The sequence below is a fragment of the Lipophrys pholis genome, assembly GCF_963383615.2.
Source record: "Lipophrys pholis genome assembly, chromosome: 10".
NCBI classification, from domain to species: domain Eukaryota; kingdom Metazoa; phylum Chordata; class Actinopteri; order Blenniiformes; family Blenniidae; genus Lipophrys; species Lipophrys pholis.
This window is the reverse complement of record NC_137640.1, coordinates 7,936,056-7,954,186: the sequence shown is the minus strand read 5'-3', so window position 1 is coordinate 7,954,186 and position 18,131 is coordinate 7,936,056. Positions and strand designations below refer to the sequence as shown.

The window sequence follows — 18,131 nt, the reverse complement described above, 5'->3', positions numbered from 1 at the left end:
TTTAGCTTAATGCAAAACTTCCTGTTTTACCATGGAAGTTGATGTTTCCTCTGTTGTTGGGAATCCCAAAGTAAAACTGTTGACAGCTCAGTTTCAGCTTATAGGAAGACGTCAATTTGAAAGTGATTGTTTGTGTACTGGCTTCAACTGTAACTATTACACTGGTTGTATGTCTCCCATAGTGTTTCCCTTGAGGATAATGATGGCAAAGGTTTGCTGCTTCTCAGGATGTGCAATTTCTACTGAAATCTCCCAAAACAATATAGTGTTGATGCATTTTCTTCTCCACTGATGTAGTTCGCTGGGTTTCACTGCTGCGCCATTGCTGTCTGGGTTTGGGATTCAGTGTTGTATTATGTCTGGTAACACTAAAAAAGTGCCCCATTGGACAAGTTAGAAAAAGAAGAGGCTTTGATTAAAACACTGAAGGTAAAGTTTTTGTATGGATGGGTGAATATTTTCAGTCTAAACATAGTTTCAAAAGTTTATATGATAAAACTTCCAGCAAAGCTGTTCTACTGTGAGGTGGAGTGCATTTATGTCACCCTCTTGATGGATTTGTTGTATTGCCAAAGTGAAGTGTCATAAACAAGCAATATGAGCTTCATCATTCTGGATGACAAATGTTGCCAAAACAGCAGAGCCTTGAGCTGCAACACCTGGAAGAGTTGCATGTCAGCTAACAACTTGAACTGGAAACAGCATGTCTCTTCCATTGTTTCCTGGCATTATATCAATGTGTGCGTGCCTTTGTGTGTAAGTGGAAGTGTGTTTTTTTTTTGCTGCCCTTTCCGTGTGCACCCAACAATGCTAAATATATTGTACTGTCTGGCACTGCACCAGCAGTAGAGTAATCCAGTAGTCAAAATAGACAACAGGCATTGAAGAACACTGGCCAAAACCCCTACCCGTGATGTCACGACTAAGTAAGTGGTGAAATCCAACACCAGCAGCTGGTAGGAGTTGTGATGGGGTGAAAACGGGTCCCCTTGCATCAGTGCAAGTCAAGGCACATAGCAGAAACCACCGCCTGGAGGTAAAGACGCACAGAACGGTTGTGTTGGAGACTAAGAGGAGGAAGAAGAAGCAGACTGCTAATTCTCTGAATCCCCCACAGTAGGCACTGCTGTAAACTCTCCAAGCCGCACTTTTTTTTTTCTTCTTCTCTCCAACCCGGTGCAACAGTTGCGCGTCTCCACGTTGGATAGAAATAGCCTGATCGCTGCGCGCCGCAGAGCGCAGAGGATCTGCGGCTCAGGTTCGAGCGAGTGGGAGAGATTCCCTTCTTTGAAACCGCAATGCGATGAGGAAACTCTGAGGTGGCACTACTACTCGCCCTCCGTCCACTTCGCGCGTCCCCTGGCCGCTTCCCAAAGGGTTAGCCCATGTGCAGGTATCCCCTTGAGTGTGATTCTGTTTTCACCCAGATCTCTGCTGCCTGGACAAATGCATACAAATGCATTTAGGAGCTCAACGGACAAGGAGTGGACACGTTTCCGCGGCAGCAACGTAAGTGGACATTTGGTTCATTACTGTGTGCAGATGTCAGGAGGGACTTGCGCGTCTTTGCGCCAGTGGCGAAGCTGCTCCCGGAGCAGAGTTTCACTCGAAATGGCTTCAATTGTTTCTGTTGAGGATTTTTAGCGTCTTTTCCTGACAGGGGCGCCAGTTTGCAGCTACAGGTCTCCCCCTCCTTTTTTTTTTCTTTTTGGGAACCAAATCTTCAGAGAAGCTATGCAGTATTGGAAGACATGAGTGGTCTAGTTTGGAGTTTTTCTACTTTTATTGTTTGCTTGTCAGGATGTTGATGTTGTTTATAATCCGTTTTAGTTCTGCAGCAATCTAATTTACACTGCTTTCCAGAAGTAATTTCCTCTGAATTTTTTGCATCTGGACATTGGCAGTGCTGAAAATATTCCTGTCATATTCAGTTTTATACATGGCAACTGATGTCTTGGTCATGAACCCACCATGTCAACAAGTAGCTTGGGATCTCTCCCATTATAATTTGGGTATAATGTGGAACCACCTTCTTTATATTTATCTTTCACTAACATAAACGTTGCAGCATGAAGACAGACAGAGAGGGAGAGAGAGAGAGAGAGAACAAGAGAGAGAGAGAGAGAGTATGAATGAGGACGTCTAGAAAGCTATGACACTTATTCAGAAAGTAATACATCATCATTATATTGTGATGTGATTGAAGCAACTGTGTGCAGCCCGAATCCCAATGAGCATATCAAACTCTTAAGTATCGAGGCTCTGAATGAGAAAAAATCTATTGAGCACCATTAAACCTAAACATTCCTCATGGAAGTGTGCATTATTGACCACCAGCATGCAGGTTTTGTTGTCTTGCTAAATTCAGCTGGCTCTGCAAACATCGAAAAATATGCACGTCTTCAGAGGGTATTTAATAGGAAATATTGTCATTTATCATCCTCTGTCAGAAGTGAGTCCAAGTTTTCTGCACTCTATTATGAACCCCTTCCAGATAAGATCCACACACGAAAAAAAAAAAAAAGCTGAGATCACAAAGCATTCTGTTGTTTTCTGCTGATAGTGTTTGCTCAGTGAAAAACAAACCTGAGACTCTCAGAAATCCATTTCCACCCCCCACATCCTTGAGAGTGAAAACGAGAGCCTTATGGGAAAACTGAGTTGACAGAGAATAAACGTGGCCTCCCTTGATTTTGCAGAGTTAGAGTGAATGCATCAGTGGTTAACTGGCTCCTCAGCTCCAGACAATCACCCACTGTTGCTGGCCATGTTTGAACTGTATAGCTGCAGAACTAAGAGCATGAACATGGGCTGATAGTTCCAGTAACAGCTTGAAAATGCAAGCTTCTTAATGTGAGGACACTTTTGTGTGGGATGTCTAACATATTCTTTTAGAATATTGTACAATGTACTGAGAAATCTGTCTGGTTTTGATTGGAAAGTTCAGGAATGAGTCTGTTGTCAAATCATGTCCATAATACACTTGGCATTTTCCTTCATATCACAGGATGACATTGAATTTGAGTGTTCAACTGCAGCATTCGTTATTGTGCATTGTGTAATGATTGTTGTGCTCTTGTAAACCTGCTGAAGAGGTGCACACATGTGCGTTTTCTGAATCAGCAGCTATCACATTTGAGAAGCCATGCTTGATGAGTAGATGATCCTATTTAATCAGTACACAAGAGATGATTCTCTTGTCATGTCAGCTTTGCCTGAACAGATGATGTAGCTCTCCCCGGGGTTACTATCATATTTAAGGATTATAATTACTTTAACATGGCCTAAAACTTCAGTTTCCTCTCTCCTGCAGAAAAAACAAACACTCTTGGTTGCATGTCTACAGGAGTCCCATAAAAGCCATAGCAGTTGACGCTGTAGGGCATTGCTATGCTTTAACTTATATCCTTTTGTTTTAACAACATAGAAAAACCATAATAATGAATTTGTTTTGGTATCTATTGCGATGTGAGTGATTTCATTTCTCCCTGCTGAGATGCTTTGACTTAAATCTCTGAAAATGTAGCTGAATAGATTCAAATGCAAGAAAGAAACACTGAACATTTGGTTACTCGGTATAATCTAAAGACCTTGTGGCGAAGATTGTAACTAATAGTTGCTGCTCATGCTGAGATCAAGTAATGGCTTTCAGTGAGGCCCCTCACGTCAAAATTTGCCACTTTCCATTTGTTTTTGTTCTTTCACTGCAAGATACTCACCTCCTCTACATCACTGGCTGTTGGGATTTTGGCCTGTCTGTGTGAGTGAGTGTAATAATCCCTCCCAACATCTGCAGGTCCCTCCACATCAGGAAAAGGGCAAACCAATAAAGGCCTGTGGACGTTTACTCACAGCCCTTTGTCTGCTCGCCGTCTTGTGGACTCAGTCAATCTTTACTCTGGTCTGCAGTGACCTCTTGACCCCCGAGCACCAATTGAGTGAGCTGCCAATATGTGCACTATGTCCAAGAGAAAAAAAAAAACACAGACTCACAGGACATACCAATTAAAAAAAAAAAAAAAGCTTAGATTCATATTTTTTATTACACAAGTCACCTGGAGTAATTTGCAAATTGAGCCCTGCCAAATTAAAGATTCTAAATATGCAATTGAGTCTTGGATGCAAAGTTTTGCTGATGACCATTTAGCAGAGGAGGAGACAACCTCAATTAGTTCCCCTATGAAGTCATTATGATCTGAATAAAACCGAAACACAGGCAGCGGGAACAGGTATTGGCAGTGAATGAGTTTAGTTTTAAACCACCCAGGAGCGTTTTGTGTTGAGATTTTGGAAGCAAAGCATGCAGGAACAAAACATCTGATTAGCCCCGAAAAATGATCTGTTCATTGAGAGAGATACTTTCTGGGTTTCAGCATGATGAAATCCATGTGTTGTGTGTGATGCTGCGAGTTAAGATCTGATGTTTATACGTTGCACAGAATTTTTCAGATGTTTCATGAGCCTCAATACCTGATTCAAGCATAATGTCATTTTTTTTTTGCCAAGGGGGGCATTAATCTTAGAGGTTAAGCAAATGTTTTAAGGTCAAGCTCTATATATATATATATATATAAAAAAAAAGTTTCAGAATAATGACTCCACGTGGGAGCGCTGCATGCAGCTTCCTGATTTCCTGCTGGCTGATGCAAAACGTCAGTCTGCAGAAGCGGTGAAGTGAGACAGGTCAGTCAAGGTGACTCCCGTCAGGTTTGGTTAGAAGGTCCGACATGTCCTTACAAATCAGAGAACCTTTTTAGCCAAAAGCAAAGAAAAGAGGAGCGGCTGTTACCTTTTGCACATTTTTTACCCTAAACACAGTTCACCACAGTAAATCTGCTGGTAGCGGTTCATTCTGTGCCATCCTATAGAAGATGTCGAACTTTTCCTGTTATTTCGAAAGATTAACAGCTTTGTTGCGACTAATGGATTCGGTAAGAGGCCTGTGAAATTAGACATGTAAACATGGTACTGTGAATGCCACCGTTCACAAAATGACCTGAGAGACATCAGCGGTGAACGTGGGGAAATTGTTTCCCCTTTCCTTATAAGGACTGTGAACGAACTCCAGTGAGTTTGTTTCTATTTGCCCAGTCTAATTGAGCACTTTGCCTCTCGGCCTTTTCCTCACTTGAATGAACCATTGTTTAGGGATCCAAGCTAATTTTTAAGGGGAGAAAGGCAATATCTGTTGGCGCGGGAGTGATTCATTGCAGCGGGGAGTTTTAAGTTGTGATTATTTATAGTCTTGACATGACACCCACTCCCCACATAGTGGTATTTCCCTTAGTCAACACAGCCCTGTTTGGGGAGCTTTGTCTTGTGTTCAGCAGTCTCTTCCATTAACTGCTTGGACTGAGAAACATGTCATGGCGTACTGTCACTTATGCACTGAATTACTTCAAAATCGAATAATGAAATGGTAAAAAAAAAAAAAGGTTAATCTACATTTCACTTGTGCTGACAATAGATTGACCATTTCCACTTAGTTTGTTTTGTGTAGGTGAAAAACAAAACGGTTGTATTATTCAAACCGATCTGATGTTGGGGAGAGGAATCTGTGAAACGGCTGAGTTAAAATTCCCACCTCTTACCATGGATGTGGTGAGGCGGTGACCTGAGTCTGTTTGGTGGCTGAGCCTGGGGGATGCTTGAAATAGCCCACAACAGAGAGAATGAGAGAGAGACGGCAAAAAAAAAAAGTAAAGTTGTCTGAATCAGCATCAGATGGCCCCACACACTCCAAATGGGAATGTTAAGTGCTTTTACTTTTGTTTCTTTTTTGTCTTGCCTTTGGTCTACTTTTAAAAGCTGCCAACTTCTAAGGAGAACCAGCTCCTCATTGGCCTTATAAATGTCAATTTTATTATTCCCTCTCTAGTCACTACAAATGAATGATTGTATTCATACAGTACCCCCCGCCTCCCTTTATCAGTTTTTCCTGCTTCACGCCTGAGGAATGTCACACCGATTTCCCGATGGGGAACAGGTGACAGACACCGTTCAGGGTGTTTCAATGTAGTCCCAGCTGTTTTCTTTTCTTTTTCACCCATTGTTGTTTTCCTCATTTTCCCTCCTCTCTTCTGCCTTTCATTATATTTTTGCTCCAGTGTGCAGGGCGCTATTGCTCCGGGAAAACAAATATGACTGCCCGTCTGAGATCGGCTGTCAAACACAGGCCTACAAAACACTTCTGAAAGTCCCCCCCCCCAACCCCCTACCCCCTTGCTTGTGAGACATTGAGACGTCTGTCATGCTGCGTGGCGCTATCACCATGCACATAACAACATCTGAGGGTTCAAGGTGTGACAGCGCCTTTTGATTGATTGCGCTCTTTTTAGTCTCACACAGCTGCATATTAAAATAGCAGGACTACTGTCTCCTCTTGTGCTCTGCTGCAGCCACCAAACCATGTGAGTGTTGAAAAATTATGACACGAGTCACCAGAACGACTTCAAGTGGTGGAAGCAGCTGCTGCCCTGTAAAAGGCTGCTGATGTGATTGATTTGGCCCGAATATGCAGGGTATGCTTTGAAGTTTCACTGTAGATGATGAAGTACTGTGACGTATGCGGCAGAGTACATGTACAACTAGTTTGTTGTTTGTTTTCACCTGAAAGCGAGAACATTTATGGAAACTTTCTCATTAGAACATTCATCCTAAATCCAATCTGCATTAATCTTGAACTGTTTTCATTGACTGGAATTGTCGCTAACTTCAACATTTCACAAAGCTCATTGGCAATTAAAGTAAATCTTACATCATATGATAAAGACCAACATTATGGACAACCACGGTTGAAAACAAGAAGGCCACAGCATCATCTAGATGTGCAAATGATTAAGAGTTGTTTCAAATAAAGTAATCTGTGTCACTGACTTGCTTCCATCACTCATTGACTATGATAAGATATAGCACAAATAAAAGAAAAAAACAGTTTGTGCATTTGTATTTCTGTAGCACACTGTGTAGTATACCTCACATACATTAAATGGCGTTAAAGACGCACGGGCACAATACAAGAAACAGAAATATCACCTATCTAATGTTATCTTCTCAGCACCACACATCCTTCCTTTCGCAAATGCATAGAACATAAATAATACAAAAAAAATCATATAAGCTGGGGAAAAATGTCTTTGGCCTTTCTCTGATCCTGCAAAGAACTGGATGTCCTTCCTCTGTAGCTGTATGGCGGGCAGTGCCACCTAGAGGCGGGGTCAGTCAGGGTCAAATCAGTGCAGCTGCATACATTCATGCAACATGCAGTAACACTGACCTGCATGAACTTACTGAATCTCACTGTGACATTAGAGGGTTTTGAGTGAGAAAGACAACCATGAGAAATATATTTTTTTCTAAGTTTTTCAAAAGTCTTTATTGTTTTTGGTCTGTTTCTTCAATGACCATCTTCAGAAGCACTCATAAAACATTTTTGTGCTTTGCAAACAAATACCTTCTTTTTGCAGCTGGATCATTACTTTTGTGTCGACAGTGTTTGTGGCTCTCAGATTATAAAGGCATATTTTATACTTCAAGTCCTTTGGGAATGATGAGCCATCCCTTTACATCTTGGAAAAAAAAAAAATCCTACAAGACACGGGGAAACACTTGTTTCTGTAAACTTTAGCTGGGGCTTTTCCCTCTTTGTGGTCATAGCTTTGTTGAGGCATGCTTTCATGGACAGCATTAAATTGTTATTAACTGACTATGCCTTTGAGACAAAATCCATCATAGTCTGGAAACAATAAAACATGACACAGAAATGCTCTCTGCTTGGCTTTTCACTACATTTCAGGACATAAAAATGTCAAAGTCAAATGCCTTCATAAACACAGAAGTCAGGTTGTCTTTTAAAGGGCTCCAGGTTTCCCTTTTAAATGGTCTAACTACTGGTTTTAGCCATTAGGGCTGCAGATGATGACGTTTGACGAAAATGACCATTCTTCAAATGTGATTCACTTTTTTAATAGTTTATTCTATGAATTAAAGTTAAAACCTTTATAGATGCTTTATAAAGGATTTAATTGGTTCTTCTCTGCTTCATGGTATTTTTATACCCATTTATGACAATACTTTATGTAATCCCGACCAGTCGTGCCTAAAAATTCCATGTTGTTAACCTTAAAGATATTTAGTTCGCCATTATGGTTGTATGGTTATAACGTGCACATACCTATGCAAATCAAATGTTGTTAACCTTTTAAGTAAAAAACAAAACAAAAACAAACTTAAAATTAAATTTGATTTCTTGAGTTTTACAATGTTCGCGGAAAGAGTTGTGTGTATCAAAAACATTTTTCTTCTAATAATTACTACATAGGTTGTATAAGAATTTAATTTGCATCATCAGGTTATTAGTTGTTATCTAGGTTATTAGGCTCTACACACCCATTGCTACAAAAAAACTATTTTCCTTCATCGCAAAATCACTTCAAACAGTTTCACTGGATGGTTTCGATGTGGTTTTGCCCTTGATGCCAGCCAGGCTTCTCTCATGTATAATTTAAACCACGTAATGGTTTTAATTATAATTTAATTGTCACTCCAGTCAAAAAGAATTGTTGGATAACACAGAAAATGGTAAATACCAATAAAAAGAAGGAATATTAAAACATCAGTATTGCGCCTGAAAACACAATCTTTAAAACTAGTCGTCACACAATAGGTTTATGGTTTGTCCACAAAAGTACAAAGAAACCCATTTTGTGTTTCTGAAGGTAAAGGGACAGCCTGCCGAAACGTGAAGAGAGGAGGAGATTTATCCTAACGCAGAAATCGACTTTAGAGATTTCAGATACCTCTTCCTGAATCTCCACCTCGATGTCTTTGTGAGAAATAGTTTGAACTCCTGCTTTCAGAAAGACAACCTTCTAAGAAGGATGCGTGTTTGATCGTGAATGACTGTGTTTCCTGTGGGATTTCAGTCACGTTTCCCATATTAAACACATTTGTCTCCTCTATAAATCACCTGAGACGGAACCTCAACTGGAGGTTTTCTGTACAACTGATTAAGCATTTGGTCGGAAGATTTGCTCATCTGTGCGCTGTGGTTACACTCCTCAGTGTAGAATCACCGTGTAGGCAGGGAACAGAGCCGCTTACTAAAAACATGCCATTTTAAGTTGTGCGCCATGTGTCAACGCTTGTCATTTTTAGTATTGCTCATCACAGTATCTCAATTTTGTTTATTTGTCAATGATAACTGACGTGTGTTATCCTGCTCTCATGCTGTTCTCCTTATGTTACACAACTATTTTGTACAAACTGAAATTTTAACTTTTACTAAGTTATGTTACACCATGATCCCGGACTCACACACGGACTGCAACACCTGTATATAAACTATATCACCACAACTGCTGGTGTGTTTGTTTCTTGCATACAATACACAGGGTGCAGTTAAGTTTCTTATACCTGTGATGGCCTGAAATGCGTCGTTCAACAGCATTTAAAGTGAAATGAATTTTGCTTGACGCAATAAATTATTCTTCCACTATTCCATGTATTTTATTTTAACAGTCTCACTGTCAAACTTTGCTAATTGCTCTGTGATTTTACTTTGTTTGCCCCTTCAGGTGGAACTTTCTCCTGCTCCTGTCAGTATGCTCAGCAGTGCTCAATGGAGAAGAAGACTACTTAACTCAAGGTGAATAGCCAAATCCCAATGCATTACTTACTCAAATGTTTTGCTTTGCCTTAATCATTTGGTGGGAGAGCCTCTTGGCATATTTGGTGAATTGCTCCAACAATTCATATTGCTCATTTTATAAAGAATGATTTTGATTGGACCAATCTTTTTTTCTTTTTAATAACATTAAATAAAGTTTTCTTTTCCTGTCCTGTTCTTAGCATTGCCTCTATCTCAAGCCTTGTGCTCCCTGACATAAAAAACAAAAACATTTAAGTGAGCTTCAGGTACTCAGCTATACACCTAATAATTATAGGTGATAAGGTACGAAGATATATTGGAATGTTATATTGGCGTTGACACAAAACTTGAGGTAAAACTGACATAGTCTGATTGATGAAGCTCTTCTTCAGACCGGGTTTGGAAAAAAAAGTATTTTGCAGGGTGAAATCCAAACAGTTGGAGCTATATTAGATAAAAGTAAATATCTATGTATTAAAGACAATTAGTGACTGCAAACTGGAGCTCCCCTTCCTTGCAGCCTTTGTCATTTTTACCGTTTCTCTCAGCATGTCTGTTCTTGCCCTCTTTACATGCATAAACAGCCTCTGAACCTTTGTTGGCTCTCTCTTTACCTGTCTCATTCTGGTCCATTGGAGAGGACTGTAAACATGTCAGCTGCAGACATCATACAAGACCCATGGTCAAAAGAGCAATACGATAAGGTACACCAATCAGCCAGAAAAATGGAAAGAGAAAAATATCAGCTATGGCTGAGTATGTTTTACCAGCTGTGCTTCAGCTGGACAGATGCTGCTGATAAGGTGATAAACATCTGTATCCTTAAGAAAGCCACATGAATGAGAGGAAACAAGAGTGAGAAGAGCAGAAGCAAGGACGTGATCGCACGTATTTTATTTGCTGGACCTGCTAGTTTCCTCATAGCAATTGGATAACCATCCTCACAGTGTCAATATACTTAATACATAATTGGATTCATTGAAAGATCTACTCTTAAAAGGGATTAAGGAAATAAAAACCTCAATGGATTTAAATGGGTGCTCTGTGAATTTGGTGCATTGATCTTTCCTGGAAATGCCACATTATGTGCCCAGACATCATTAAAGCAGTATTGAACACTGCCCCTCTGCAAGGAGACAGTAAACTGCCTTAGGGGTCCCTTCTTCTCTCCCATCATGCATTGTCTTCTCCTTGTGTATCTATAGATGGTGAGCTCACCGTACAGAATAAATCCATCACAATGAGAGGAGGAGGAATGCACACTGAGTGCGGGAGCAGCTTGTCTTAACATATGAGACAGGTTAATTGGAATTTGGGTTGACGTTACCGCAGGCAAAGAATGTCAAGGACTTCTCAGAGCGTGCTCAGATCAGCTGCAGATAGACGTTTCTCTCTGAGGATGAGCCAGGAACGTTTGGAAAGTTAAAAAAAACAACAACCTGTGAAACGTGAGTCAGAACAATGCTCTGTTCTCATTTAAATTTGTTTATCACACATTGATTTGATTGATTGATCATTGAAAATCCAATTCCCAGAGTGTGAATAAAGAAAATGTTAAGATTCAAAAACTTTAAAGTGTAAATAAAGAGCTTTATATGCTTTTATATGGGTGAGCACCACCCAATACCCTATTATGTAATTTCTTCCTTAAAAAAAGGTTTCCTAAATGTGACCCCCGATATGCATTTCGTTCGGTTGAAAGGGGACACTTGACTTAGCTTTATGTGCCAAAGCATACTTTTCTTATTATTCCTTCATATTTTCTTGCATCAGTGCATCAGCACTGACAGGGAGGAAGTCATGCTTAATCAAAAAGCCAAGGGGCAAAACAAAACTGCAGCACCTTTCTCAAAGTTTACTGGAACAATTTAGTGGTTTTTTTTTAATTGTCATGTCTTTACAGATTTGACTTTTGATGAGCTGCACAAATCATGAAATACAATCCATTTTCCAACAAAGGAATAAAGAATTAATGCACTAACCACTGTCATGTGTCAGGAGGAACATTACAAATCAGATGTATCACATGTGCATTGAAGTCACTATGAGCTTAGAGAAACCTATGATGCCACACCACATCTGAGGCAGTAGTTTGCTCAGTATATAGACAAATATCTCCCAAGAATTGACTTTGACATTTTCGTCAATCAGTCGTGGCCATCTTTTGTACATGTGGCATATTATCTGCAGTTGTTGGGTCTGCTGCTCCTCCAGGGAGCCAGCATGGATCATAAGGGAGACAGATATTTATCTTTTTTCAGGCAGATGTGTCATATGTGTTGACGTGATTTTGTATTTTTGTAAGACCTGCAAACTCTTGTCATCACTGATAAATAGAGTCGAAGAATGGAAATCCTCCTTCTTGACCGATCATATTAATTCACGGAACATGTGTTACAGTTAGAAAAGGGAGACAAATGATGTGACATGCTCTTGTTTGAAAAAGGTTGTCCGTAATGGCAACAGAACAGCGTCCCCAGGATGTGAGTAAGAGAAAGGCAGCTGCAGCCCAGATGAGGAGCAAACTAAACTGGGATACAGGAAATCAGTCCACACAGGCTTTTTGAATCAATCTGCCACCAGAGATTCATGAGAGCAGCGGTCCTCTAAGGGGTTTTTTCTTATTTGCCTAGCCGCAGGTAATTTTTTAAAACAGAATTTATGTCGGCTCTGCTGACGAGAGGGACTCAGTTGGACAAAAACACTAAACATTACTCAGCGACAAAGGATATTCTGTGCAGGCTTGGCTTTTTGTAAAGATCAATAGACAAACCTTTAGCCAAGAGGGCAATGTGTCACATATGTCACGTTTCAGTCCTCAGTCAAGACTTTAAAGGAAACGTGAAAACGACAATATAAGTGATGTAATGATATGAACGGGAACGAAAATACTTGACATGCTAAAACTGTAAATGTCAAGTGCAACACAGTTGTGTAAAAGTGTATATGTGTGTGTGAGAAAGAGGATAAAAATGGACACGTGAGTGGATATGTCCATATGTGTGCATGCTGCTGGCCAAAGACAGCAGCAACCTGGAGGCCTGTGTAAATGGGAGGAGTGTGTGAGAGTGGGTGTGCACACGTGTGTGTTGGATGTGTTTTTGTGCGCAGGTGGGTGTGTGCATGCTTGTGTGTGTGTGTGTGTGTGTGTGTGTGTTTCATATTGAATGGATATCATGGTCAAAATCCGGTAGTTCTATCAATATTCTTGCCAGATGATATTTTTCTGGTTTCTTCAGTTTTCAGATTATTCAAATGTAAAATCAAGTTTAAGATTGAAATAGTGGCTTTAATTGACTAAAACGAAAACATATTAACACATCTAGATTTCTCACTATTTCCCTTACTTCTTTGTTCATGCAGGCCTGTAAGTCTGATTTATTTTAAATTTACACATACACGTGTAAAAAAACTAATCTTGGATAAATAAACATACTTGTAGCAGTGAAAAGTTGATGAAGTGTCACTTCTGGAATGAAGAGATGATCAATTTCTTGTTTAATGAAATGAAAACACTCAACACAGCTGATGCTCAGGCCACAGACATTGCCAACAGGACAAGAACAGGTGTTTTGACAATAATGAGAAGTTTGACTCTACGTGCACAAATAGTCCAAAATTCCGACTGAAACTTGTAAGCCAGGATTTTGTTTTTCATTTATTGCATTTCTGAAGTGCATCTAAGTGCGTCAGTTTCAGTTATTACAATTATCTAATTACTACTACCAAAGCTTTTATCTTTGTGGTTACTATTACACTAAACTCTTGTTTACTGAAGGAGTGTCTCAATGATACTGAGGCAGCTCATTCCTCCTGTCAGCATCACGGAAAGTGTTTTACTTGTCCATTATGTAACATCAACGTTAGGATGTGTCCACTGTAGCTGTTATGTATTCAAAGCCTGGAATAAACTTTAGCTCCCCTTTATGAGTCTGTCTGCATGTTTTTCTGCTGCTTCCTCCCACTTCAGTTCATAAATCATGGTTTTTAAAGAACATCTGTTATGTTCAGTTCTGCATGACTGACAAAAAATGTTTCACAGTCACAGGAGTGAAAATAGTGGACTTTAATAACGACTAAAGATAAGTCGATGACAGATGAACTGAAATACACCAAAATAACCTCAGTGATCCTCTAATTGAATCAGAAATAACTTATTCAACTTCAACTGAACTCGGTCATTAAACTGACGGCTCAGCTGATGTGTCACAGAAACACTAATATACAATTCATAGAGCCAATTAAATGTAGGGCAGGTTACTTTTTCCAAGTAAAGTACTTTTTTTTAATTGCAGGTCTGTGCTACCTGAGATGCTTATAAATATAGTTAATTACTGGTTTTTATTGGTTTTTGAATTAGTTGTTCTTAAAATTGTCTTTGCAAAAAAGTTATTGGTACATGTGATGATATGTATTATCTGTACATTATCTGCTTCAATTAAAGCCTTGTGGTTTATGCCAGCATGAAAACAGATTTGTTTTGGTATTTTCAGGAAAAGGGGGGTTAGATCTCTATTGGCTAATGCCCATGTGTTGAAGTGCCTATAGGCGAGACACTGAATACTATGGGCCTGATCCACTAAAGAGTTGCACGTATAAAAATGGGCAAAAAATGTGAATACTACCAGATGTGAGAAGTTTATGCTTTCAGATTCATGAGCATATATAATATTCCACAGTTTACGGATGTGGGTTGCGCTGCGGTTTGTGGCTGACAAAGTATGTTTGACTTCCTGAGTTCATATTGAACATAGGACGTGTGTTCCAGATTGCTCAAAATACTGTAAGGAGTATATGCTGGCGAATTAATGTACAATACACAATGAAATTGCATCTGAAAACATTTGTTTATTATTGCACCTGTTTCTGGCACAATTGAAGAGGTGGTGCAAACTGGCTCAGTCTTTAGCAGAGACTCTGCTGTTATTGTGGTGAGAGACTTTCCCTCATTTTGCTCACCTCAACTTTTCTTTGACGATTCCGATATAACACATTTTCCATGTTGTACCTCAAATGTGATCGTTGTGAGCTTGTGAGCAAAACGTTGCTTACCTGCTTTGTGCTCTGGTGTCTTAATATTGACCTCATCCATGTGTCCTCTATCCTTCAGGAGTGGATATTCTTCATCGACTGGGCCTTACAGCTCAAAGCAGCGCACACAATCCTCACGAGAGGACCGGCTCACCTCCGACCGCTCACACCGATGTTCCCTCACCTGTGGATGCTGCTTCTGGATATGGGGTGTTGCTCAACTCAAACTCCCTCTATGAGGCTCCAGCAAGCAGTTTGTTCCCACCCGAGTTCGGCGAGGAGTTTTCCGTCGTGGTTAGCCTGAGCTCCTGGCGAGCAAACAATGCCTTTCTTTTCAGCGTTAAAGATGGCAGGGACAGGCTGCATTTTGGCATTCAGCTGCTACCGCGTCGCGTGGTGGTGTATACTGCAGAGAAAGCTTCTATCTACTTCAATTACAACTGGCAGGATGGGGGCCAACACCCTTTTGCCGTATCTGTTCGCTCACGTTCAGTGTCTTTCTTTGCGGACTGTGGAGCAGTGCATCAGCGGGAGCAGACTTTGGGGAGATCTCAAACACTGGGGGAATCTGGGGGCCTCTTCTCTCTCGGGAGGATGAACTCCAAGTCGGCGCCTTTCACTGGCCGAGTCTGCCAACTAGATATCTATCCTTCGGCCCATGCTGCCGCACACTACTGCAGCTATCTTAAAAAACAGTGCCGGCTGGCCGACACTGACCGATTGCCTTCACCACGCTCCGGTTTGGATATTGAGGCCAACGACCCCCCTTCTACCCATTCGACAATGTCCCCACCCGGAGTAGCAGCTACCCGTCATACACCTGTTAAGTCCAAGGCAGTCTTGTCTCAAGGTAGTTTGGAAACACAATATTCAACACTGAGCCCACCAATGCAACCTCATCTGGGGGACCAGGACTATATTTCCACATTGGATCCCCTAACCCACCTCGCCGCATCCTCACTTCGACCTGAACTCTCGACCCTAACTACCCCGAGTACGCAATTAGCTCTGGATCTTGCTAATAGCCCACCTATCACCACTAGCAATGATATGTTGACAAAAGACAGGCGGCCCCAGGGGGACACTGACCACTCTGAAAACAGTACCGAGAAAGAGAGCAGCTCTGGGAGTCAGCAGACACCTGACGCCACCCCAGGCCTGATCTCCCCAGTCAGGCAAAGCCGAGTGAAGGAAGGACTCAGGAACAACTCCAATACCAGCTTCACGGACTCTCGCTCAGGCCCTCATGTCCCGGAGACTCGAGTGAGAGCCAACGGCACCACTTTGTACAGGGAGAATCAGGTTGACACTTCAGAAGAGCGTGATTTAGATGGCAGCTATGAGAATGTAGACATCGGCGGATACGATTATGGATATGAGGATCCAGACTTCTTCTATGACTACGAAGATGGTTTCCGTGGCCCCAAAGGAGAGCCGGGTCTTCCGGTAAGTCACTGAATGCATGAAAAACAAGTGGAGCCCCAAAGGCCTTATCGTCTAGAGATGCAAGTCAGTGCATTGGTAATCAGACCTAATTTATAGTCGCTATGCTGTGGATGTTTTGTAAAATTTGGCTTTCTCACGTGTGCTCAGGTTCTATGAAACATGTTTTGGCAGTTGGTGTGCGCTAGTGCTTTAAAGGTGGCGACATGTCCAAGCACTGTTCTTTATCTGCAAGTTGTTAAAATAACACGTCATTCTCTCACTGAAAAGCTGCCAGCCACTTATGGGAGAGTGGAAAGCTCTTCTCCGGTTTGGGGATATACCCTTGCAATTAAAAAAAAAAAAAAGAAAAAAAAAAAAGATGTGAGCTCGCTGGCAGGAGAGCTTTGACTCTTCGCATACTTTTACAGTTTACAAGTATTGCTTATGTTTCCATGAGTGAGATACGTCAGGCTTTTTTTTCCCTCCCTCTGAACTGAAGAGTCGATATAATGATGTAAGATGTCTGGACTCCTCTTCTAGTTTCCATAGTGCTTATTCAGTTTTCAAGTATCTGCAGGCCTGTTATAGGGACACAGTTACACCTGCATTGAGTTATTGCTTTTTTATGTTCTCATCCCAAAGCCTGCCATACTGCAGTCTGTTTAAATACATCACAGTTTGGCAAAAAAGAACAAACTTCGTCTGTTAATTTAGAATGTCATTTTGAACAGTTTGTATGTATTAACTAATTTGACCAGTTAGCGTCTTCCATGATTCAAATTTGGGGTCAAATTGGTCCATTTCTTTGTCTTGCTGCCACATAATCAAACAAATACACTAGTTTCTCCTAGTCAGAAATTGTGCTATCATCAGAATTTATATTTTCCGTTTGTTTAAACAAATGTGACTTGAGCCAGCACAATAGAGAAAGTGTTTCAGAAAACAGGACTGACTCTAGCTGAACCTTTAAACTGTGCTCTGTGACTTCTCAATGAAACACAGAAGGGGGTATCTCATTTTTTCAATATCTAACTCAACATTCCTGACAGCAACATGAAAATTGTCCAAGTAAAAGTTTTATAAACTTGTATTAATGGGTTCCATGATGCATTAGCAGCCTCAATAAATGTTATCTTACCTTTTACAGCCTTGTCTTCTGCTGTTTGCAAGTTTATAGTTCATCTTAATTGAATTTACTGAAGTTGCTTCCCATTGCATTTAGTTCATAAATCCGTTTGTTTGAAGGACCAAATAATGTGTGGAACACAGAGTATTTTCGTTCAGCTAACAGGTTTAACTTGGGCTGAACTTATTGAGTGAATCTGATATTAGACTGGCCTACATTGTGCACACAACATAGGAAACCGTCCACATTAATACTCAAATATTAGTTGTTTGCATTACTGTTATTATAAACAGTCTGATCCAGAGAGACAATTAAAAATAATTTAGGCTTTATTTTCCCAACACCATCCTTTTTATTGGTAATAATGAGTGCAGTAACTACACCATTTTGGAAGAAGTTACTTTAATTAAAAACCTTGCGTTTTCATGCAGTATAGTTTCTGCAACATGCCACTTGTCCAAGCTTTATTTTAGTGAGTTCGCAGACAATGTGTTGATTGATAAATATCGATTACATGTACATGTTTTGAGAATGATTTTCCAAGTTCAATCGTTGATATTTACAAGGACATTGCTATTTTGAAATGCATGTGTTTATGGTAGTTATGTTGTTGTCCTTGATTCATGTCTGTGTACAGGTGAAATAAACTAAACAAAGATTGAAGTTTAAACTTGACAATTAGTTCTATTGAAACAGATCATAACATGAAGAAAACAACAATAACAAATGAAATGTGGAAAATTATGTCAGTAATTACTAATGTTGTCATTTCCCCAAAAAGATAATTCAGGGGATTTAAAGATCAGATCTGAATGTGATCTATTAGATTATCTTTAAATAATTACAAAATATTCCTTACAGTCCTTCACTGAAATCTTTTTGTTTCTTGTACCACAAATA

The 18,131-nt window shown here is 40.3% G+C and overlaps 1 protein-coding gene across 1 annotated transcript in view; it reads left to right on the top strand.

The window, feature by feature from the left end:
- The first annotated feature begins 1,113 nt into the window (after nt 1-1,113).
- Nucleotides 1,114-18,131, top strand: part of col24a1 (collagen type XXIV alpha 1 chain) — a 95,142-nt gene continuing 78,124 nt past the window's right edge. The window contains exons 1-3 of the mRNA XM_080473294.1: nt 1,114-1,509; nt 9,576-9,646; nt 14,760-16,126. Of these exons, the coding sequence (XP_080329420.1) occupies nt 1,457-1,509; nt 9,576-9,646; nt 14,760-16,126 (1,491 nt within the window). The 5' untranslated portion in view covers nt 1,114-1,456. The remainder of the gene's footprint in view (nt 1,510-9,575; nt 9,647-14,759; nt 16,127-18,131) is intronic.